Below are 24,352 nucleotides of genomic sequence, written 5' to 3'. Positions count from 1 at the left end.
TTTTGTTAGAGACAAACATTGTTTAAACATTTTTTGCTATTCAGCCTTTTGTCCCAATATAGGTATTATAAATAGCATCAATATGAAGCATATCTCTAATACAGTGTAAGTAAATATAGATGAAGTATTGAATATAAAAAAGATATAAAAAAGGTATGATAATATTGCTTGCAATGTGAATATGACTATAATCATGTGAATTAATTTGGTCCTTATGTACTGTGGTTTGCTCAATTGTTTGTCTTTACTTTTTTTCATTTCCACACACATAGTGTTAGCAATTAGGTATATTCTGCCATTGTTTTATCATTGTTTTTGTTTTTAATGTACAATTTCTTTCAGGTGTTCTGTGCCTTTAAATAGGCTATGAACACTAATGCAAACTCACCCTATGATTAAGTGCTCAACAGAGCACGAAACTAGTCAGGGAGTTTGTGTGCCCTGTACTGCCTAAGTATTTTTAATGGTCTAATAAAGGTTATTTGTTTTTACCTTGTTTTGCCAGCCCTCACATTTATTCACTCTTTTGTGCAGCTGCCTATTCTCTTTTTTTCTGTTGGAATTTGCGGTCACACCGGCCGCTTAACTGGCAGCTTGCACCCCTGCAGCCTAAGCATTTGGTATGCTCTGTTCTCCCCCGGACTCGGCAGCCACTTCCGCATCTGTAGCGGCTTGGGATTTTGGAAGCCTTTAAAGGGATACTAAACCCAATTTTTTTCTTTCACGATTTAGATAGAGCATGAGATTTTAAGCACCTTTCTAATTTACTCTTATTATAAATGTTTCTTTGTTCTCATGCTATCTTGATTTGAAAAAGTAGTTCTGGGGGCGGAGCCAACTTCCAAGGGAGCCAGACGTGCATGAATGGAGCTCCCGGCTCTAATAAGACTAAAATTTCATTTATCTACCCTTGGGACCAAATTCTCTCATACCACAAGAGAATCCCTTGATCTCTAATTATCCTACGAGTCCCTGCAAGCGCTCAAGTGGCTATCACTGGATGACAGAAGCTCTATAATAACATGGCCGGAATAGAGGCCCTGAACTTCTGGGTGGAGGATGTGGCGCAGCTCCTATCTGAGCACTTCACCAGAATGGAAGCAACACTCCTTGAATGTTGCAGTATAACCAATGCTCCTGAGCATGTTACCCTCAGCCTAACTAGTCCCAACACAATTTTAGATCAGAGTACTGCCAGTGGTACACTAATCCATGGGACATTGTGCCGCCTGCTTGACCCAAACCAACATGGCTAATCGTTCAACCACCATTCCAGAGACCAAGCTACTCGAGAGGCACACACATTTTCTAGGGCGGAGGATGGTGAATATCTTGCTATACACTTTGACCCTAAGCTGCCCGATGAGATCCGAAACTTTGGAAATACTCTGACCTCGCTCCTAAACTTACCTGCAGCGGCCGGACATGTGAAATCTGCAGACCGCGACCATGTCTGTGGGGCTTTCCCCTTGCTCAGCGATGTTGGAGCAGGAGTGATCAAGGCTAAACAGGACACTGAGAGTTGGTGGGTGTCACAGGGCCATATGTTCCTGGTGACCTCAGAAGTGGCATAGGCTAGTCTGGAGCTCCCGATAACCCTGTCTGCGGCCCCTGACCTGCAGTGTATGTGGAACATATATTTAGTCTGAACATTTATCCTCATACTGACTAGGTCTGCTCAATGTAACAATGCATATATTAAACTACAATACTCATGGAAGCTCTGGGATTATATTTATATTAACTGCTCCATAGGGTCCCATCACAATTACGTTATGGAAATGTTAAGTTTAACAGTTATATGTTTGGAGATTACCATTGTTATAGTTTATCAAGTTATGATGGGCGCCTCCTTCTTGCTTATCTTTCATACCCCACAGCTGGCTCTCTAAATAATGTGTTTATAGGTTATGAGAGATAATTATCTTCTGATACACAAGACACTTGCTGATACCATTATATTATTTTTAGCACTAAAGGATAAAAAGGCTGCCAAGCTGACTGGTGATCTATCCATCCACTACCCATATCTTTTGTTTTTTATGCCTTCAACGTGACCCTTACACTCCATGAGCCATTTGCTGCTAACTGTCCTCGTTCCACCCTGAAGCAGGCTAGAACTGTTCATGTCTGAGTACCAACACTAGAACTTTGTTACTAAAAAAAAAAAAAAAAAACAACAAAAAAAAAAACTGCATGGCTGTTCAATAGCGGTGTCGCTGGACTGTTGATGATTCTTATCATATGTTTACCATTTTTCGTTTGTATATATGAAAATGTGTGTATGCTGGAGTGACCTTGACTTTTGGAGTTAATTAGGATACATCTATGTGCGAGTTATAATGCCTTGAAAATGTGTACATCGTGGTCTTATCTATACTCTTAGATTATGACGAATAGCTTACTCCTAACAAAACTAATAGGCTAGTTTATAAATTAAGGTAAATCTAGTGAGGATTTTACTTGCGATCACACAATCTATACAGGTAAACAGCCAATAACCTTTGGGCCATTACTCTAAGTTACTCAATTTGAATTGTAAGATTGCCTTATAGTCTTACTGAATGGGGGTTCCTATCACAGTTTCCTTTTTCCACTAATATAATTCAGTCTTGCTGTGCCATCGGCGGCCGAGATGGTGCAGTTTTGCTTTTAATAAGGAACTTTCACGCTGCAGTAACTATTGCGGGCATGGGATACGGCCAGATTAGCTCACTGACCACTATATGACAGGGGATTATTAAACTTTGCCAGGCTAATTTCTCTCAACCTTGATATATATCTAAAGTGTTTAATGTGCCTTTGTATTTCTGTACACTTTGATAGGTTTAAGATATGCTGTTAATATGTTACCTCTTGTCACCATGCACAGCACCATTAGGTCAGCCTCCACAGATTTTGATCCTCTGCCCTATTTATCTTGTTAAGAGCTTTGAGAGGGCTTACTATGCACGTACAATTTTAGCAGTTAATTGATGTTTCCATTATAGTAACCATTGAATTTTTAGTTGCCAACACATAGCATAAACCCTTGAGGGTTGCCTTATCTACCTATAGTTGATACCCTGCATTTCAAAAGTTTTCTACGCTATATCGTTTAATCATAGTACTCAACCCCCCCCCACACACACACACAATATATACCACCTAATTTAGGAGGTTTAACTGTGCGGCTTATCTTGCCCATGCCGCAACATAATTACCCCCCTAGCATTCACTTTTACATATTACCACAGTGGTGACTCTAACTACTACATTCTATTCAGCAGGGCTGATTAACATAACTCTCAAGAAGAGTCTCTGATTGTTTGTTTCATCATGTTATCTCCATTTGGGAATAATACCTTCACTGTGGTTATCACTTCATTTGTTCATTATCACCCTAATCTACGCTTATAGGTCTAAATGTAACTGTTCAATCTAATCAATTTCCTCCCTCAGAGTCTGTTGCCGTTTTGAGAGGCACAAGAGTTGCCTTCAATGTCAAGTGAGGAAACATGCTTTCTTTAGGCCGTGTTAAAAAAATGAGAGGTTCCAGTCTTCAGTATTGTATTATTTATATTGTGAATTATTTTTAGTTTGTCTTATGTTCTGTTATTTCACATAATTTGTATTATTCCGCACAACCTCAATAAAAAAAAAAAAAAACAGTTCTGTAAGCTTTAGAGCCGGACCTGTGTAGCACTTTCTGATTTGTGGCTAAATGTAGCAAACCAATCAGCAAGCGCTACCCAGGTGCTGAACTAAAAATGGGCCGGCTCCTAACCTTTCATTACTGCTTTTTCAAATCACGATAACATGAGAACAAAGAAAAATTGATAATAGGAGAAAATTAGAAAGTTGCTTAAAATTGCATGCTCTATCTGAATCATGAAAGAAAAAATTTGGGGTTAGTATACCTTTAAGAACGAGGTCTCTATGGATCAGATTTGTAAGGCGGCTACCTGGTCCTCCTTACACACTTTTTCTAAATTTTTCAAGTTTGATGTTTTTGCTTCAGCTGAAGTAGCCTTCGGAAGAGAGGTTATGCAGGCTGTGGTGCCCTCAGATTAGGGTCCACCTTTCTTTTTGTCCCTCCCGTTTCATTCAGTGTTCTCTAGAGCTTGGGTATATGTTTCCCAACAGTAAGGAATGATGTTGTGGACTCTCCTTGTATTAAGAAGGAAAACATAAATTATGCTTACCAGATCATTTCATTTCCTTCTGTACAAGGAGAGTCCACGGCCCCTGCCGTGTTCTCCGATGGGCGGACCCCTAAATTATAATTTTCTTCTGGCACCTTTTATAACCTGATATTTCTCCTATTGTTCCTTGTTCCCTCGGCAGAATGACTGGGCAGAATGACTGGGGTATAGGGGAAGTGGGAGAGGTATTTAAGCCTTTGGCTGGTGTGTCTTTGCCTCCTCCTGGTGGCCAGGTTCAGTATTTCCCAACAGTAAGGAATGAAGCCATAGAGACTCCTTGTACAGAAGGAAATTAAATTATCTGGTAAGCATAAATTATGTTTTTTTTTGATGATAGGGATGGTTTTTTTTATTGCTAACTGTTTTTTTTATTAGTTTGTTTTCAAATTTTAACCGCGCTGGGGGGAACTTCCGGGAGGCGGCCATGACTGGTCGCATATTTATCAGCTCTCCTCATCATCAGCTCAAATCTACCTAAAAGCTCCTATTTAACCTCTTAAGGACATATGACGGAATTTTTCCGGCATAAAACAATTGAGCAAACTGAAAACTACATCACACTTATTTTTTTTGTGCCAAACTAACACAGATGAGTACCCTATAGTGTGTATGATCCTTATTTCTAGATTTGAGGCTATTTGCAGCACTCCGGTAAGGATCAGAGGTTGCGGCCTACCACTCAAACCCCCCAGCAGGGCAATCATCTGCCTCTGTCGTTAAAAAGCAGGGAAGCTCCGCAAAACCCTGCAGGTTCTCCAACTATCGAGTCACTGCAAGCAATTTCTATAACCTCGCCAACCACGGAACTGCGCAACTTGCTCTTGAGTCATCACACAGCCTTGGAAGGCAGGCTCTACCATTCACCTACTAGCAGCGACACTTACTTGTCTCCTCAGCCTGCTCGTTTTGGACTGATTCGTCAGATAATGGGGGTGGCGGCGGCGTCCTGGGGCCCCGGCGTCTGCACCCTACATTTCATGAGCCTGTTATGGTAACGGAGCGCAAGAATGGGGAGGCGGCTGTCATGCAGGAGAGCAGGATGGCAAACGGAACTGTGGCTGCCCTCAAAAATCCTACATCTCTATACCAGGCCTGCGCTCCTTCAATTGCTGATTTCCCACTCACTGACCAGCAGAGCAGCATAGATGGTGAGCTCAGCCTGCAGACGCTGTTCCCTAAAGGAAAGGATTGTAGCTATTACAACCTCTCACCGTGCATTACATACCCCTTTATCACTATCCTGAGAGGGGTTGGGATTCTCGGAGACCCAGGGCAATTACTGCCACTCTCGCAGAGGCTACGCTTAGGTTATTGCACAGCCCCACTATACCTTACATGGGATCCTGGAGGTCCGTGATCTCTTTATGAGTGGAGCGCAAGTCAGGGACTGATACTTTTGCTGTCTATCTTGCGTCTTGCTAGCTGCTGTGGGAGAATGCTGGAGACCTATTCTCATAGGATATGTCACTAACCAGCTTGTTTTACTCACCATTAAGTACATGATGGGTACTGGGACGTTTGTTATCTTATTTATGATACCTTGTTTTCTGCACTCGGACTGTTGGGCATGAACATGAGGTTGTGAACCCTTCTATTCACATTGCCATTTATATTGGCCTTAGATATAAGTAACTGACTAGCTTACAGGAAATAAATATATTGGGCAGTTGCGATCCCCTGTTGTAGGTTTAATCGGCTGGGTAGTTACATTAAGCATCTAGCAATCGTAAAAATGTAATATGTACACTTTCTCTGTTAATAATGTGACCTTTATTGTGATGTATCTCTCTTTCCTTGGCCGCTCTTCTGTTGCAGGCAGGTCCTGCACCAATACTCTCCTCTTGGGATGATGAGAGCAACATTATATAAAGTTGTACCCAGCACTATATACACATGCCCATAGTATGTTCTTTTTGCAAACTTACTTACACTATGATATAGATGGTTCGGTTCACTTGCATGTAAATACCTTAGTTTAAAGTTTTAAAACCTAGCCCAGTTTTGGATGTGGCTTGCATAACTATAATCAGTCTCCCAGTTACCAGTGTTGCCCATCTTGTGTTCTAATGTTATACTTATTTATAATGATCTACTGATTACTTCTCCTCAAAGTTGGTGTGCATACCTTTAACATCATATTTGTCCTCATGGTCTTCAATACACCCTTGCAGTCAGCTCACCAATTTACCTCCTTTAGCTAATTTATTTCTCGCCTACTTCTCCCTTCCGTCCAAACTAACTCATGGGATCTTTAAAGCTTTAATTATTTATCTTTTAGACCTACATTCTAATTAACTTGTAACTGAATGGCTGGAGTTGGCACTCTAATTGCTAGTGTTCTCTTTGACCTTACCTGTTACTTCAAGTTGGGAACCAAAATATATAAAAAATGAGGTTCTTATTTGGAGACCCAAAAGTGGTTTCCATTGTGAGCATTAGCCTTTCATATATTTCTTATATACATATGTTTGAGGTCCAAGAGCGTCCTCTTGTAGCAGTTGGGAGGCACTCAAGAATATTAGGCAGCTTACCTGTGTGCTATACCTCTAAAATGTCCTTTTGAATTATTCTATGTATTTATAGATTTGTGTCATACAAACCTTATATGTTATTGTTTTTATGCTTGGTTTTTTCTTTGTTTCATGTATGCCTTACTATGAACCTCCAATAAAAACTATGAAAAAAAAAAAAAAAAATTTTTAACCGCCCTTTTACTTACTTTGTTCATGCAGAAATACATAGTCTACATATTGAAAGGAGTTTTACAGAGTACAGTATCCCTTTAATGAGTAATTAAGTTTGTTTTATAGATCAAAGTACATTTGTGTAGACATTTTAATTCTATGTAACATTAAATATGCCCAGAACATATTTTTGTGTCACCTAAAATTTAATTACTACAGATATTATTAAAACTGTCTTGTACAATACAGATATTCCTGGTTATATAACTTTTTTTTTTTTTTTCTTTTTTTTTTTAAGCTGGCAGCCTAGGAAACAAGCAAAACTGTTTTGATGATTTTCAATCAGCTGCTGAATATTTAATCAAGGAAGGTTACTCCAGTGCTCCGAGAATAACTATTAATGGTGGCTCAAACGGTGGCCTGTTAGTAGGTAAGTCTTTATGCTTCTTATACAGAACTAGAGATGCAATTGTTTATTCAATTCGGTTGAATACTGATGTTTTGGTACCTTGGGGTTTTTATTGTGTTTCAATGTTTTATATAGATTTTTGTATATTGCAACCGAGTCATGTTAATTTTTTCATAATTATCTATATATTTTAGTGTTATATTTTTGTGTGTGTGTATATATATATATATATATATATATATTTATTATGGCATTTGTAAATAAAGAATATCAATATTAATTAAAAAATGTAGTATATTGATAGAAAAGAAAAATCCTGTTATGTCAATAGAAATTATCTGTCCTGTCACTCATCTTTGAGACTTAAAGGGTCATTCTTATGAAACAAAAGTATTTTCTAATTAATTAGAGTATGTGATTTTAACACTATCAGTCCTGAAACCTTGTGTTTAACCACAGCAAAGGCTTAAACATATAGTTTAAGTACCGCTTGGGAGCCACAAAGCACTGCTGGTTCCATTCAGAAACTGACCCAATCAATAGCGATAGTGGCGCATCACAGCTGTGCAGTACTTGCTGCTGATTGCGTCAGTGGGTCACTAGTTTAAAATTTACATGCTCTAACATAGCCAGTGAAGATAATGCAAATACTATGATCTATACATGAATATTTAATATTGTAGTACTAATATCATTTAATGTGCATGTGTTGTTACCTTTCTATAAAACTAATATATACATATGTATGTTGATGTTTTGTAGCTGCTTGTGCCAACCAGCGCCCTGATCTATTTGGATGCGCCATTGCTCAAGTTGGTGTTATGGACATGCTGAAATTCCACAAATTCACTATTGGGCATGCATGGACAACTGATTTTGGCTGCCCTGACATCAAAGAACAATTTGAATGGTTGTACAAGTAAGTTCTTGTTTGCTAAAGCATGATGGAAGAACTGCTTTTAAAGAGTTTTCATATTAATTTGCACAATTGTACTAGTAAATAAATTATCCTTGCCTTAAAGTTAATGAACGTATACCTCAATTCAAAATAAATAAATGTAAACGCCAACATTATATGAGTTCTAGAATTCAATTAATTTGAAATAGCTATATGCAAATAAATACACTATATATATATATATATATATATATATATATATATATAAACATTAAAGTTTGACAAAGATAGTAAATGTATATATTCTTATGGATATACTAAGGTGTGTGTATCGAAACGTCAGACAAATTCTCTAGAGGTTTTATATACATAGGGCTCCATGTACTAAATGGCGGGCGGGCGGGCAGCTTCTTAACTCGCAAACCTGTCCGCCCGCCTTCGCTACACACGGGCTGCGGATCTGTTGATCCGCTTGCCCGTATGTATCATTACACACTCATCGGAGTGTGTAATGCCCACCCCTTCAATCGCGCGACCAATCACGCGACTGAAGGGGCTGTCGGTCACTGAGAGCGAGCGTGCTCTCTGTGATTTTGCCTCGCCACCTAAGAGGTGGCGTAAGGTGTAGGAAGCAGCGTTCTAATGACCGCTGCTTCTTACATTGCGGGAAGCAGGCTCGCATATGCGAACCTGCCCCGCAAAGGCTCCGGAGCAGCTTTCGCTGCTTCGTACATGGAGCCCATATCCTCCTGTTGATTTTAGTTATGGTTTAGTTATGTTGCTTGTAGTATAGTAGTGTAAAAGTAAAAATATTGTTCTCCCTCTTGTTGTTGTCTTCTGCTGATTCAAAGTTCTGTTAACATTCAGACTACAACACATTTTATTATTTAAAGCAGTATTTTTGTCATGTATCTTTAAAGGGGCATGCAACCAAAACATTTTTACTATTTCTTTTGCATGATGTACCGAGTCCACGGATTCATCCTTACTTGTGGGATATTATCCTTCCTAACAGGAAGTGGCAAAGAGAGCACCACAGCAGAGCTGTCTATATAGCTCCCCCCTTATCTCCACCCCCCAGGCATTCTCGTTGCCGGCTCTAAGCAGGAAGGGTAAAGTGAAAGAGGTGTTAAGATGTTAGTTTTATTTTATCTACAATCAAGAGTTTGTTATTTTTAAATGGTACCGGTGTTGTACTATTTACTCTCAGGCAGGACATAGATGAAGATTTCTGCCTGGAGGATTATGATCTTAGCATTTGTAACTAAGGTCCACTGCTGTTCCCACAGAAGCTGAGGAGTACAGGAAAACTTCAGTGTGAGGAACGGTTTCTTGCTATACAGCAATGAGGTATGTTAAGTCATATTTTCTGCAGAAACTGTGTTAACTCAGAAAGGCTGACAGTATCCCCATTAGGGAAAGGGTAAGCAGTAATCCTAGTGTTATAAAAGGCTTTACTAGCTTGCATAAAGGGCTATTTTTTGGGGGCACTCAGTTTGTTTATGAGAGATTGGGACAAACGTTTGTGTGTTCTGGGAGTAACGTTTTTTATTTTAATGGGACATTTGCTTGAGGGTTAATTTGGCTTATTTTGGGGTTGTTATAACCCACATGGCTTTCAGACTAGGTTTGTTAGATTTGTGTAGGCCCCAGCAACATCGAGTGTGGTGGGCGGGGCCTATTTTCGCGCCTCAGTTGCGCATTTAGTTATACAGACAAGCAGCAAGCAACTTCTCCAGAGGTCCTGATAGTCTTCTGAGGGCCTAATCGAAGCTTTAACCCCATATTATCATTCCCTAAGGGCAGGTAGGGCCACAGCAGAGCTTTGGCAAGGTGCTAATAGGGGTTTTTAACCGGTTTTAGACAATTATAAATCTGTTTTTTTTTCATTTGGTGGTTTATTGCTTATTTACTTGTGGTGCAATCCTTCTTCTAAAGCTTAGTGGGTACACTGTTAAAATTTCGGAAAATTTGAAGCAATTTTAACCTGTTTTGCAGTTTGTGTATGCCTTTTTTTCTCTTAAAGGCACAGTACCGTTTTTGCAAATTGTGTTTTTTTCATTAAATAAAGTGTTTTCCAAGCTTGCTTGCCTCTTTACTAGCCTGTTAAACATGTCTGACACTGAAGAAACTCCTTGCTCAATTTGTTTAGAAGCCATTGTGGAACCCCCTCTTAGAATGTGTCCCACTTGTACTGATATGTCTATAAATTGCAAACAGCATATTTTGACTTATAAAAATTTGGCATTAAATGATTCTCAGACAGAAGGAAATCAGGTTTTGCCATCTAGTTCTCCCGAAGTATCACAACCAGTAACGCCACACAAGCGACGCCAAGTACTTCTAGTGCGTCTAATTCTTTCACCTTGCAAGATATGGCTTCAGTTATGAATACTACCCTCACAGAGGTTTTATCTAAACTGCCAGGGTTGCAAGGGAAGCGCAGTAGCTCTGGGTTAAGAACAAATGCTGAGCCTTCTGACGCTTTACTAGCCGTATCTGATATTCCCTCACAATGTTCTGAGGTAGGGACGAGGGATTTGCTGTCTGAGGGAGAGATTTCTGATTCAGGAAAGATGTTCCCTCAGACAGATTCAGATATGACGGCATTTAAATTTAAGCTAGAGCACCTCCGCTTATTACTCAGGGAGGTTTTAGCTACTCTGGATGATTGTGACCCTATTGTAGTTCCAGAGAAATTGTGTAAAATGGACAGATATTTAGAGGTTCCTGTTTACACTGATGTTTTTCCGGTCCCTAAGAGGATTTCGGACATTGTTACTAAGGAGTGGGATAAACCAGGTATTCCATTCTCTCCCCCTCCTGTTTTTAAGAAAATGTTTCCCATTTCTGACACCATAAAGGACTCATGGCAGACGGTCCCTAAGGTGGAGGGAGCTATTTCTACTCTGGCTAAGCGTACGACTATACCTATTGAAGACAATTGTGCTTTCATTGATCCTTTGGATAAGAAATTAGAAGGTCTCCTAAAGAAAATTTTTGTTCATCAAGGTTTTCTTCTTTAACCTATAACGTGCATTGTTCCTGTAACCACTGCGGCTGCCTTTTGGTTTGAGGCTCTAGAAGAGGCTCTTCAGATGGAGACCCCACTAGATGATATTCTGGACAAAATTAAGGCTCTTAAATTAGCTAATTCTTTTATTACAGATGCCACTTTTCATCTTGCTAAGTTAGTGGCAAAGAATTCAGGTTTTGCCATTTTAGCGCGTAGAGCGTTATGGCTTAAGTCCTGGTCAGCTGATGTGTCATCTAAATCTAAGCTTTTGTCCATCCCTTTCAAAGGTAAGACCCTATTTGGGCCTGCACTTAAAGAGATCATTTCAGACATTACTGGAGGGAAGGGTCATACCCTCCCTCAGGATAAGTCAATTAAGACAAGGACCAAACTTCAAGAGTGGTCCCACTTCCTCTTCCACTGCTGCAAAGCAAGAGGGGAACTTTGCTCAATCCAAGCCAACCTGGATACCTAATCAGGCTTGGAACAAGGGTAAACAGGCCAAAAAGCCTGCTGCTACCACTAAGTCAGCATGAAGGGGTAGCCCCCGATCCGGGACCAGATCTAGTAGGGGGCAGACTCTCTCTCTTTGCTCAGGCCTGGGCAAGAGACGTTCAGGATTCCTGGGCAGTAGAAATTGTAACCCAAGGATAGCTTCTAGATTTCAAGGATTCTCCTCCAAGGGGGAGGTTCCATCTTTCTCAATTGTCTGTAAACCCGACAAAAAGAGAGGCGTTCTTACGCTGTGTAGAAGAACTTTTTACCATGGGAGGGATCTGCCCAGTTCCAAAAGCAGAGCAGGGGCAGGGGTTCTACTCCAATCTGTTTTTAGTTCCCAAAAAAGCGGGAACCTTCAGACCAATTCTGGATCTCAAGATCCTAAACCAATTCCTAAGAGTTCCATCTTTGAAGATGGAGACCATTCGGACTATCTTACCATTGATCCAGGAGGGTCAATATATGACCACCGTGGACTTAAAGATGGCGTATCTAAACATTCCTATCCACAAAAATCATCACCAGTTCCTCAGGTTCGCCTTTCTGGACAAGCATTATCAGTTTGTGGCTCTTCCTTTCGTGTTGGCCACGGCGCCACGAATCTTCACAAAAGTGCTAGGGTCCCTTCTGGCGGTTCTAAGGCCGTGGGGCATAGCAGTGGCGCCTTATCTAGACGACATTCTAATTCAAGCGTCGACTTTCCAACTAGCCAAGTCTCACACGGACTTAGTGTTGGCCTTTCTAAGATCTCACGGGTGGAAGGTGAACGTAAAAAAGAGTTCTCTTTTCCCCCCTCACAAGAGTTTCATTTCTAGGGACTCTGATAGACTCAGTGGACATGAAAATATTTCTGGCGGAGGTCAGGAAATCAAAGATTTTGTCCACCTGCCAAGCTCTTCATTCCATTCCTCGGCCGTCAGTGGCTCATTGTATGGAGGTAATCGGTCTGGTAGCGGCAATGGACATAGTTCAGTTTGCTCGCTTGCATCTCAGACCACTGCAACTATGCATGCTCAATCAGTGGAATGGGGATTATGCGGATTTATCTCCTCAGATAAATCTGGATCAAGAGACCAGAGAGTCTCTTCTTTAGTGGTTGTCACCGGATCATCTGTCCTAGGGAATGTGTTTCCGCAGGCCAGAATGGGTTATAGTGACGACAGACGCCAGCCTTCTGGGCTGGGGTGCAGTCTGGAATTCCCTGAAAGCACAGGGTTTGTGGACTGGGGAGGAGGCTCTCCTACCGATAAATATTCTGGAATTAAGAGCGATATTCAATGCTCTCCAGGCATGGCCTCAGCTGGCTTCGGCCAGATTCATCAGGTTTCAGTCGGACAACATCACGACTGTGGCTTATATCAATCATCGGGGCGGAACAAAGAGTTCCTTAGTGATGATGGAGGTCTCAAGGATAATCTGATGGGCAGAGGCTCACTCTTGCCATCTGTCAGCGATCTATATCCCAGGTGTAGAGAACTGGGAGGCAGATTTTCTAAGTCAGACTTTTCATCCGGGGGAGTGGGAACTCCATCCGGAGGTGTTTGCTCAACTGGTTTCGGCTATGGGGCATACCAGAATTGGATCTGATGGCGTCTCGTTAGAACGCCAAACTTCCTCGTTACCAGGTCAAGGGATCCTCAGGCTGTACTGATAGATGCTCTAGAAGTACCCTGGTCGTTCAACCTGGCTTATGTGTTTCCACCTTTCCCTCTCCTTCCACGTCTGATTGCCAGAATCAAACAGGAGAGAGCATCAGTGATTTTCATAGCGCCTGCGTGGCCACGCAGGACTTGGTATGCAGACCTGGTGGACATGTCATCTCTTCTACCATGGTCTCTGCCACTGAGACAGGACCTTCTGATTCAAGGTCCATTCAAGCATCCAAATCTAATTTCTCTGCAACTGACTGCTTGGAGATTGAACGCTTGATTCTATCAAAGCGGGGTTTCTCTGAGTCGGTCATAAATACCTTTATTTAGGCTTGAAAGCCTGTTACCAGGAAAATCTATCATAAGATATGGCGTGAATATCTTTTTTGGTGCGAATCCAAAGGCTTCTCCTGGAGTAAAATCAGGATTCCTAGGATTTTGTCTTTTCTCCATGAGGGATTGGAGAAAGGATTGTCGGCTAGTTCCCTAAAAGGACAGATATCTGCTCTGTCTATTTTGTTGCACAAGTGTCTAACGTTCAGGCTTTTTGTCAGGCTTTTTGTCAGGCTTTAGCTAGAATTAAGCCTGTGTTTAAACCTGTTGCTCCGCCATGGAGTCTAAATTTAGTTCTTAGAGTTCTTCAGGGGGTTCTGTTTGAACCATGCATTCCATAGATATTAAGCTTTTATCTTGGATAGTTTTGTTCCTAGTTACTATCTCTTCAGCTCGAAGAGTTTCTGAACTATCTGCATTACAATGTGACTCACCTTATCTTGTGTTCCATGCTGATATGGTGGTTTTGCGTATCAAGCCTGGGTTCCTACCTAAGGTTGTTACTAACAGGAATATCAATCAGGAAATTGTTGTTCATTCTCTGTGTCCTAATCCTTACAAATTTGATACTTTTGCTTCTTCGGAGGCTATTTTTGGGAGAAAGGTTTTGCAAGCAGTGGTGTCCCTCCCTTCATCAGTGTCCTAAAGCTTTGGTATTGGTATCCCACAAGTAAGGATGAATCCGTGGACTCGGTACATCATGCAAAAGAAAACAAAATTTATGCTTACCTGATAAATTTCTTTCTTTTGCGATGTACCGAGTCCACGGCCCGCCCTGTCTATTCAAGACAGATGGTATTTCTTTCATGTAATTAGCAAGAGTCCATGAGCTAGTGACGTATGGGATATACATTCCTACCAGGAGGGGCAAAGTTTCCCAAACCTCAAAATGCCTATAAATACACCCCTCACCACACCCACAAATCAGTTTTGCAAACTTTGCCTCCTGTGGAGGTGGTGAAGTAAGTTTGTGCTAGATTCTACGTTGATATGTGCTCTGCAACAGGTTGGAGCCCGGTTTTCCTCTCAGCGTGCAGTGAATGTCAGAGGGATGTAAATAGAGTATTGCCTATTTGAATTCAATGATCTCCTTCTACGGGGTCTATTTCATAGGTTCTCTGTTATCGGTCGTAGAGATTCATTTCTTACCTCCCTTTTCAGATCGACGATATACTCTTATATATACCATTACCTCTACTGATTCTCGTTTCAGTACTGGTTTGGCTTTCTACTACATGTAGATGAGTGTCCTGGGGTAAGTAAGTCTTATTTTCTGTGACACTCTAAGCTATGGTTGGGAACTTTTTTATAAAGTTCTAAATATTTGTATTTAAACATTTATTTGCCTTGATTCAGGATGTTCAACGTTCCTTATTTCAGACAGTCAGTTTCATATTTGGGATAATGCATATGAATAAATCATTTTCTCCAACATAGGTGTGTCCGGTCCACGGCGTCATCCTTACTTGTGGGATATTCTCTTCCCCAACAGGAAATGGCAAAGAGCCCAGCAAAGCTGGTCACATGATCCCTCCTAGGCTCCGCCTACCCCAGTCATTCTCTTTGCCGTTGTACAGGCAACATCTCCACGGAGATGGCTTAGAGTTTTTTAGTGTTTAACTGTAGTTTTCATTATTCAATCAAGAGTTTGTTATTTTGAAATAGTGCTGGCATGTACTATTTACTCAGAAACAGAAAAGAGATGAAGATTTCTGTTTGTATGAGGAAAATGATTTTAGCAACCGTCACTAAAATCCATGGCTGTTCCACACAGGACTGTTGAGAGCAATTAACTTCAGTTGGGGGAACAGTGAGCAGTCTCTTGCTGCTTGAGGTATGACACATTCTAACAAGACGATGTAATGCTGGAAGCTGTCATTTTCCCTATGGGATCCGGTAAGCCATGTTTATTACGATCGTAAATAAGGGCTTCACAAGGGCTTATTAAGACTGTAGACTTTTTCTGGGCTAAATCGATTCATTATTAACACATATTTAGCCTTGAGGAATCATTTTATTTGGGTATTTTGATATAATAATATCGGCAGGCACTGTTTTAGACACCTTATTCTTAGGGGCTTTCCCAAAGCATAGGCAGAGCCTCATTTTCGCGCCGGTGTGGCGCACTTGTTTTTGAGAGGCATGGCATGCAGTCGCATGTGAGAGGAGCTCTGATACTTAGAAAAGGCTTTCTGAAGGCGTCATTTGGTATCGTATTCCCCTTTGGGCTTGGTTGGGTCTCAGCAAAGCAGATACCAGGGACTGTAAAGGGGTTAAAGTTCAAAACGGCTCCGGTTCCGTTATTTTAAGGGTTAAAGCTTCCAAATTTGGTGTGCAATACTTTTAAGGCTTTAAGACACTGTGGTGAAAATTTGGTGAATTTTGAACAATTCCTTCATGTTTTTTCGCAATTGCAGTAATAAAGTGTGTTCAGTTTAAAATTTAAAGTGACAGTAACGGTTTTATTTTAAAACGTTTTTTGTACTTTGTTATCAAGTTTATGCCTGTTTAACATGTCTGAACTACCAGATACACTGTGTTCTGAATGTGGGGAAGCCAGAATTCCTATTCATTTAAATAAATGTGATTTATGTGACAATGACAATGATGCCCAAGATGATTCCTCAAGTGAGGGGAGTAAGCATGGTACTGCATCATTCCCTCCTTCGTCTACACGAGTCTTGCCCACTCAGGAGGCCCCTAGTACATCTAGCGCGCCAATACTCCTTACTATGCAACAATTAACGGCTGTAATGGATAATTCTGTCAAAAACATTTTAGCCAAAATGAACACTTATCAGCGTAAGCGCGATTGCTCTGTTTTAGATACTGAAGAGCATGACGACGCTGATAATAATATTTCTGAAGGGCCCCTAACCCAGTCTGATGGGGCCAGGGAGGTTTTGTCTGAGGGAGAAATTACTGATTCAGGGAACATTTCTCAACAAGCTGAACCTGATGTGATTGCATTTAAATTTAAGTTGGAACATCTCCGCATTCTGCTTAAGGAGGTATTATCCACTCTGGATGATTGTGACAAGTTGGTCATCCCAGAGAAACTATGTAAAATGGACAAGTTCCTAGAGGTGCCGGGGCTCCCAGAAGCCTTTCCTATACCCAAGCGGGTGGCGGACATTGTTAATAAAGAATGGGAAAGGCCCGGTATTCCTTTCGTCCCTCCCCCCATATTTAAAAAATTGTTTCCTATGGTCGACCCCAGAAAGGACTTATGGCAGACAGTCCCCAAGGTCGAGGGAGCGGTTTCCACTTTAAACAAACGCACCACTATACCCATAGAGGATAGTTGTGCTTTCAAAGATCCTATGGATAAAAAATTAGAAGGTTTGCTTAAGAAAATGTTTGTTCAGCAGGGTTACCTTCTACAACCAATTTCATGCATTGTCCCTGTCGCTACAGCCGCATGTTTCTGGTTCGATGAGCTGATAAAGGCGGTCGATAGTGATTCTCCTCCTTATGAGGAGATTATGGACAGAATCAATGCTCTCAAATTGGCTAATTCTTTCACCCTAGACGCCACTTTGCAATTGGCTAGGTTAGCGGCTAAGAATTCAGGGTTTGCTATTGTGGCGCGCAGAGCGCTTTGGTTGAAATCTTGGTCGGCTGATGCGTCTTCCAAGAACAAACTACTTAACATTCCTTTCAAGGGGAAAACGCTGTTTGGCCCTGACTTGAAAGAGATTATCTCTGATATCACTGGGGGTAAGGGCCACGCCCTTCCTCAGGATCGGCCTTTCAAGGCAAAAAATAAACCTAATTTTCGTCCCTTTCGTAGAAACGGACCAACCCAAAGTGCTACGTCCTCTAAGCAAGAGGGTAATACTTCTCAAGCCAAGCCAGCTTGGAGACCAATGCAAGGCTGGAACAAGGGAAAGCAGGCCAAGAAACCTGCCACTGCTACCAAGACAGCATGAAATGTTGGCCCCCGATCCGGGACCGGATCTGGTGGGGGGCAGACTCTCTCTCTTCGCTCAGGCTTGGGCAAGAGATGTTCTGGATCCTTGGGCGCTAGAAATAGTCTCCCAAGGTTATCTTCTGGAATTCAAGGGACTTCCCCCAAGGGGGAGGTTCCACAGGTCTCAGTTGTCTTCAGACCACATAAAAAGACAGGCATTCTTACATTGTGTAGAAGACCTGTTAAAAATGGGAGTGATTCATCCTGTTCCATTAAGAGAACAAGGGATGGGGTTCTACTCCAATCTGTTCATAGTTCCCAAAAAAGAGGGAACGTTCAGACCAATCTTAGATCTCAAGATCTTAAACAAGTTTCTCAAGGTTCCATCGTTCAAGATGGAAACCATTCGAACTATTCTTCCTTCCATCCAGGAAGGTCAATTCATGACCACGGTGGATTTAAAGGATGCGTATCTACATATTCCTATCCACAAGGAACATCATCGGTTCCTAAGGTTCGCATTCCTGGACAAACATTACCAGTTCGTGGCGCTTCCTTTCGGATTAGCCACTGCTCCAAGGATTTTCACAAAGGTACTAGGGTCCCTTCTAGCTGTGCTAAGACCAAGGGGCATTTCTGTAGTACCTTACTTGGACGACATTCTGATTCAAGCGTCGTCCCTTCCTCAAGCAAAGGCTCACACGGACATTGTCCTGGCCTTTCTCAGATCTCACGGATGGAAAGTGAACGTGGAAAAGAGTTCTCTATCTCCGTCAACAAGGGTTCCCTTCTTGGGAACAATAATAGACTCCTTAGAAATGAGGATTTTCCTGACAGAGGCCAGAAAAACAAAACTTCTAGACTCTTGTCGGATACTTCATTCCGTTCCTCTTCCTTCCATAGCTCAGTGCATGGAAGTGATCGGGTTGATGGTAGCGGCAATGGACATAGTTCCTTTTGCGCGCATTCATCTAAGACCATTACAACTGTGCATGCTCAGTCAGTGGAATGGGGACTATACAGACTTGTCTCCGAAGATACAAGTAAATCAGAGGACCAGAGACTCACTCCGTTGGTGGCTGTCCCTGGACAACCTGTCACAAGGGATGACATTCCGCAGACCAGAGTGGGTCATTGTCACGACCGACGCCAGTCTGATGGGCTGGGGCGCGGTCTGGGGATCCCTGAAAGCTCAGGGTCTTTGGTCTCGGGAAGAATCTCTTCTACCGATAAATATTCTGGAACTGAGAGCGATATTCAATGCTCTCAAGGCTTGGCCTCAGCTAGCGAGGGCCAAGTTCATACGGTTTCAATCAGACAACATGACAACTGTTGCGTACATCAACCATCAGGGGGGAACAAGGAGTTCCCTAGCGATGGAAGAAGTGACCAAAATCATTCTATGGGCGGAGTCTCACTCCTGCCACCTGTCTGCTATCCACATCCCAGGAGTGGAAAATTGGGAAGCGGATTTTCTGAGTCGTCAGACATTGCATCCGGGGGAGTGGGAACTCCATCCGGAAATCTTTGCCCAAGTCACTCAACTGTGGGGCATTCCAGACATGGATCTGATGGCCTCTCGTCAGAACTTCAAAGTTCCTTGCTACGGGTCCAGATCCAGGGATCCCAAGGCGGCTCTAGTGGATGCACTAGTAGCACCTTGGACCTTCAAACTAGCTTATGTGTTCCCGCCGTTTCCTCTCATCCCCAGGCTGGTAGCCAGGATCAATCAGGAGAGGGCGTCGGTGATCTTGATAGCTCCTGCGTGGCCATGCAGGACTTGGTATGCAGATCTGGTGAATATGTCATCGGCTCCACCTTGGAAGCTACCTTTGAGACGAGACCTTCTTGTTCAGGGTCCGTTCGAACATCCGAATCTGGTTTCACTCCAGCTGACTGCTTGGAGATTGAACGCTTGATCTTATCGAAGCGAGGGTTCTCAGATTCTGTTATCGATACTCTTGTTCAGGCCAGAAAGCCTGTAACTAGAAAGATTTACCACAAAATTTGGAAAAAATATATCTGTTGGTGTGAATCTAAAGGATTCCCTTGGGACAAGGTTAAGATTCCTAGGATTCTATCCTTCCTTCAAGAAGGATTGGAAAAAGGATTATCTGCAAGTTCCCTGAAGGGACAGATTTCTGCCTTGTCTGTGTTACTTCACAAAAAGCTGGCAGCTGTGCCAGATGTTCAAGCCTTTGTTCAGGCTCTGGTTAGAATTAAGCCTGTTTACAAACCTTTGACTCCTCCTTGGAGTCTCAATTTGGTTCTTTCAGTTCTTCAGGGGGTTCCGTTTGAACCCTTACATTCCGTTGATATTAAGTTATTATCTTGGAAAGTTTTGTTTTTAGTTGCAATTTCTTCTGCTAGAAGAGTTTCAGAATTATCTGCTCTGCAGTGTTCTCCTCCTTATCTGGTGTTCCATGCAGATAAGGTGGTTTTACGTACTAAACCTGGTTTTCTTCCAAAAGTTGTTTCTAACAAAAACATTAACCAGGAGATTATCGTACCTTCTCTGTGTCCGAAACCAGTTTCAAAGAAGGAACGATTGTTGCACAATTTGGATGTTGTTCGCGCTCTAAAATTCTATTTAGATGCTACAAAGGATTTTAGACAAACATCTTCCTTGTTTGTTGTTTATTCCGGTAAAAGGAGAGGTCAAAAAGCAACTTCTACCTCTCTTTCTTTTTGGATTAAAAGCATCATCAGATTGGCTTACGAGACTGCCGGACGGCAGCCTCCCGAAAGAATCACAGCTCATTCCACTAGGGCTGTGGCTTCCACATGGGCCTTCAAGAACGAGGCTTCTGTTGATCAGATATGTAGGGCAGCGACTTGGTCTTCACTGCACACTTTTACCAAATTTTACAAGTTTGATACTTTTGCTTCTTCTGAGGCTATTTTTGGGAGAAAGGTTTTGCAAGCCGTGGTGCCTTCCATTTAGGTGACCTGATTTGCTCCCTCCCTTCATCCGTGTCCTAAAGCTTTGGTATTGGTTCCCACAAGTAAGGATGACGCCGTGGACCGGACACACCTATGTTGGAGAAAACAGAATTTATGTTTACCTGATAAATTACTTTCTCAAAGGGTGTGTCCGGTCCACGGCCCGCCCTGGTTTTTTTTAATCAGGTCTGATAATTTATTTTCTTTAACTACAGTCACCACGGTACCATATGGTTTCTCCTATGCAAATATTCCTCCTTAACGTCGGTCGAATGACTGGGGTAGGCGGAGCCTAGGAGGGATCATGTGACCAGCTTTGCTGGGCTCTTTGCCATTTCCTGTTGGGGAAGAGAATATCCCACAAGTAAGGATGACGCCGTGGACCGGACACACCGTTGGAGAAAGTAATTTATCAGGTAAACATAAATTCTGTTTTTTCTTACCTTAAAATTTGACTTTTTTCCTGTGGGCTGTTAGGCTCGCGGGGGCTGAAAATGCTTCATTTAATTGCGTCATTCTTGGCGCAAATTTTTTTTCATGTGACAGCCATTAGCAAATCACAAATACTACTATTATACTGATATACTGAAATATCTTGTATGTGCTCTGTAGGCCCCAGTGCCTCAAAGTGCACTTATACAAAGATTGTGCACATTTTGATAAAGGAAGTAAACCGGAAAGTTTTTTTTTTATTTTTTAAATTGCATGCTCTATCCATATCATAAAAGTTTATTTCTTCTACAAGATACGACGAGTCCATGGATTTCATCCTTACTTGTGGGATATTATCCTTCTGCTAACAGTAAGTGGCAAAGAGCACCACAGCAGAGCTGTATAAATAGCTTCTCCCTTCCCTCAGCCCCCAGTTATTCTCATTGCCTGTGTTAGTACTAGGAAGAGGTAAAGCGAGGTGTTAGTTTTAGTTTCTTCAATCAAGAAGTTTTTTATTTTTTAAATTTTACCGGTGAGTACTATTTTCCTCAGGGAAGATATGGAAGAAGATTTCTGCCCTGAGGGTGATGATCTTAGCAGATGTAACTAAGATCCATGCTGGCTCCCACAGAGCTTCTGAAGATAGTACAAGAGAAATCTTCAGTGTGGAGACCGGTTTCTTGCTACAAGCAGCATTGAGGTCCTTTATTTCTGGGGAGACTTGGTATATCAGAACTGGCTTACATTTTTTTCCCTGCAAGGGAAGGGGTAAGCAGTAGACCTGTAAACAAAGGGTTGTACTGAAAATCCTGTGTGTATTTATTTCTTTCATGTAATTAGCAAGAGTCCATGAGCTAGTGACGTATGGGATATACATTCCTACAAGGAGGGGCAAAGTTTCCCAAACCTCAAAATGCCTATAAATACACCCCTCACCACACCCACAATTCAGTTTTACAAACTTTGCCTCCCATGGAGGTGGTGAAGTAAGTTTGTGCTAGATTCTACGTTGATATGCGCTTTGCAGCAGGCTGGAGCCCGGTTTTCCTCTCAGAGTGCAGTGAATGTCAGAGGGATGTGAAGAGAGTATTGCCTATTTGAATTCAATGGTCTTCCTCTAGGGGATCTATTTCATAGGTTCTCTGTTATCGGTCGTAGAGATTCATCTCTTACCTCCCTTTTCAGGTCGACGATATACTCTTATAAACCATTACCTCTACTGATTCTCGTTTCAGTACTGGTTTGGCTTTCTACTACATGTAGATGAGTGTCCTGGGGTAAGTAAGTCTTATTTTCTGTGACACTCTAAGCTATGGTTGGGAACTTTTTTATAAAGTTCTAAATATTTGTATTTAAACATTTATTTGCCTTGATTCAGGATGTTCAACGTTCCTTATTTCAGACAGTCAGTTTCATATTTGGGATAATGCATATGAATAAATCATTTTTTCTTACCTTAAAATTTGACTTTTTTCCTGTGGGCTGTTAGGCTCGCGGGGGCTGAAAATGCTTCATTTAATTGCGTCATTCTTGGCGCAAAAATTTTCTCATACGTGTCGCCGGAAGTTGCGTCATTTTTTTGATGGTTTTTTTGCGCCAAAAAATGTCGGCGTTACCGGATGTGGCGCCATTTTTGTCGCCAAAAGCATTTAGGCGCCAAATAATGTGGGCGGCTTTTTTGGTGCTAAAAAATTTGAGCGTCATTGTTGTCTCCACAATATTTAAGTCTCATTATTTATTGCTTCTGGTTGCTAGAAGCTTGTTCATTGGCATTTTTTTCCCATTCCTGAAACTGTCATTTAAGGAATTTGATCTTTTTTGCTTTATATGTTGTTTTTTCTATTACATATTGCAAGATGTCTCAGATTGACCCTGAATCAGAAGCCACTTCTGGAAAAACGCTTAACTGAGCTTCAGTTCTTCCAAAGCTAAGTTCATTTATTTTAAATGTTATAAATGTTTATCTTTAGCTATGGTTTGTAATAAGTTATTATGATATACTTTTACATGCAGAATCCATTAGTGTTTATGCTTTATATATTTCCATTCTTACATCTTATGTACAAGAAATATTTAGAAGATTTATAAGAAATATTTTTCTGATTCTATTTTAAAGGCTTTGTCTGACTTCGTGCCTTCTAATAAAATTTTTAGGTCTTTTTCACTTTTTTTAATTATTGAAGTTTCAAATGACCAACAACATACCGATTTATCCTTCTCTGATGATGTTTTTTCTCTTTCAGAAATTTTCTTCATCAGATACTGACACTAACAAATCTACTTTTTTTATTATTTTTCTATTATTAAAGTACATTTGTTCTTTGTTGAAAAGGTGTTGATTGTTTTGGATATTAAGGTAACTAGTTCTTTAAGAATAGCTGACACTATTTCTGCCTATTTATTTCTTCTGTGTTTTCAGAGGTTTTCTTTCCAATTCCCCATTCTAGGGAATGGAATAGGCTGAGAATTTTCTTTTATTCCTTCTTCAAAGGTTTTAAACTATATTCTTTGCCAGCAGTTAAATTCAATTTGGAGGGTTCTCCAATTTATTGGGGCTATCTCTACTTCTACTAATTATGCTATTGTTTCTATAGCAAAATAGTATTTATTTTCCTTTCGATAGTTGTATCTTATTTATGGAAAATTATTTAGTTTCAGGTACTTTTCTTGGTCCTGTGATTTATTTGGATATTGCAATTGCTTCATTTTTTCTGTTTACTTTAAGATCAAGTATCAGATTATGATTGTTAAGGGACAACATTTACTAGACTAGGTGCTGTTGCATTTGTCTTGTTGTTTTGCATTTATTGATTATGCAAGTCCACTGTATTGACTGGTCCTTTAAACTGGACTATCATGCTAATAATTTAATTTGTGTCTTCATTTTATTGAATATTTTCACTAATGAGGGTTAATCTATGTCTTTAGCTATTTTAGCTAGAAGAATTTTGTGATTTTTAAAAAAAAAAAAAAAAAATCCATATTTCTTTTGTTCTAAGATAATCAATTATTTGTTTATTGGATTCAATTCTTAACTGTTAATCTGGGCTTCAAGATTGAGTTCTAAGACTAAAACTTTAAGCTTATACTAGTTTGGTTGTTCTTATTAAGGAACGAATTCCTGAGTTCTTTCCCAAGTAACATGTTTTTAATTGGGGTTCGAAATCAGCTCCCTAATATTGCGATATACGTGCCGTATTCCAGCTTGGCTGGTAAGGGGCAGGTTAAGACTTCTTTGAAATTTATTTGGTTCTATTTTGTCCAAATTTCTTTGATTTTATTCCAGTAAGGCTAACACTTTCTTTAAGTGTGTTTCTGTCCTATATATTTTGGATACTGTTGAAGCATGGCTGGGCACCCATGGGGTTCAAGCGCTGCTCAGACCTGGAATCT

The 24,352-nt window shown here is 41.0% G+C and overlaps 1 protein-coding gene across 1 annotated transcript in view; it reads left to right on the top strand.

Annotated features, from left to right (window-relative positions):
- The window catches only part of PREP (prolyl endopeptidase), a 551,073-nt gene that overhangs the window by 495,418 nt on the left and 31,303 nt on the right, over positions 1 to 24,352 (top strand). The window contains exons 13-14 of the mRNA XM_053710588.1: positions 7,167 to 7,298; positions 8,040 to 8,196. Of these exons, the coding sequence (XP_053566563.1) occupies positions 7,167 to 7,298; positions 8,040 to 8,196 (289 nt within the window). The remainder of the gene's footprint in view (positions 1 to 7,166; positions 7,299 to 8,039; positions 8,197 to 24,352) is intronic.

This window comes from Bombina bombina, chromosome 4 (assembly GCF_027579735.1).
Source record: "Bombina bombina isolate aBomBom1 chromosome 4, aBomBom1.pri, whole genome shotgun sequence".
In the NCBI taxonomy this organism is placed as follows: domain Eukaryota; kingdom Metazoa; phylum Chordata; class Amphibia; order Anura; family Bombinatoridae; genus Bombina; species Bombina bombina.
The sequence above is the reverse complement of the archived record's forward strand: the minus strand, read 5'-3'. Positions and strand labels throughout refer to the sequence as shown.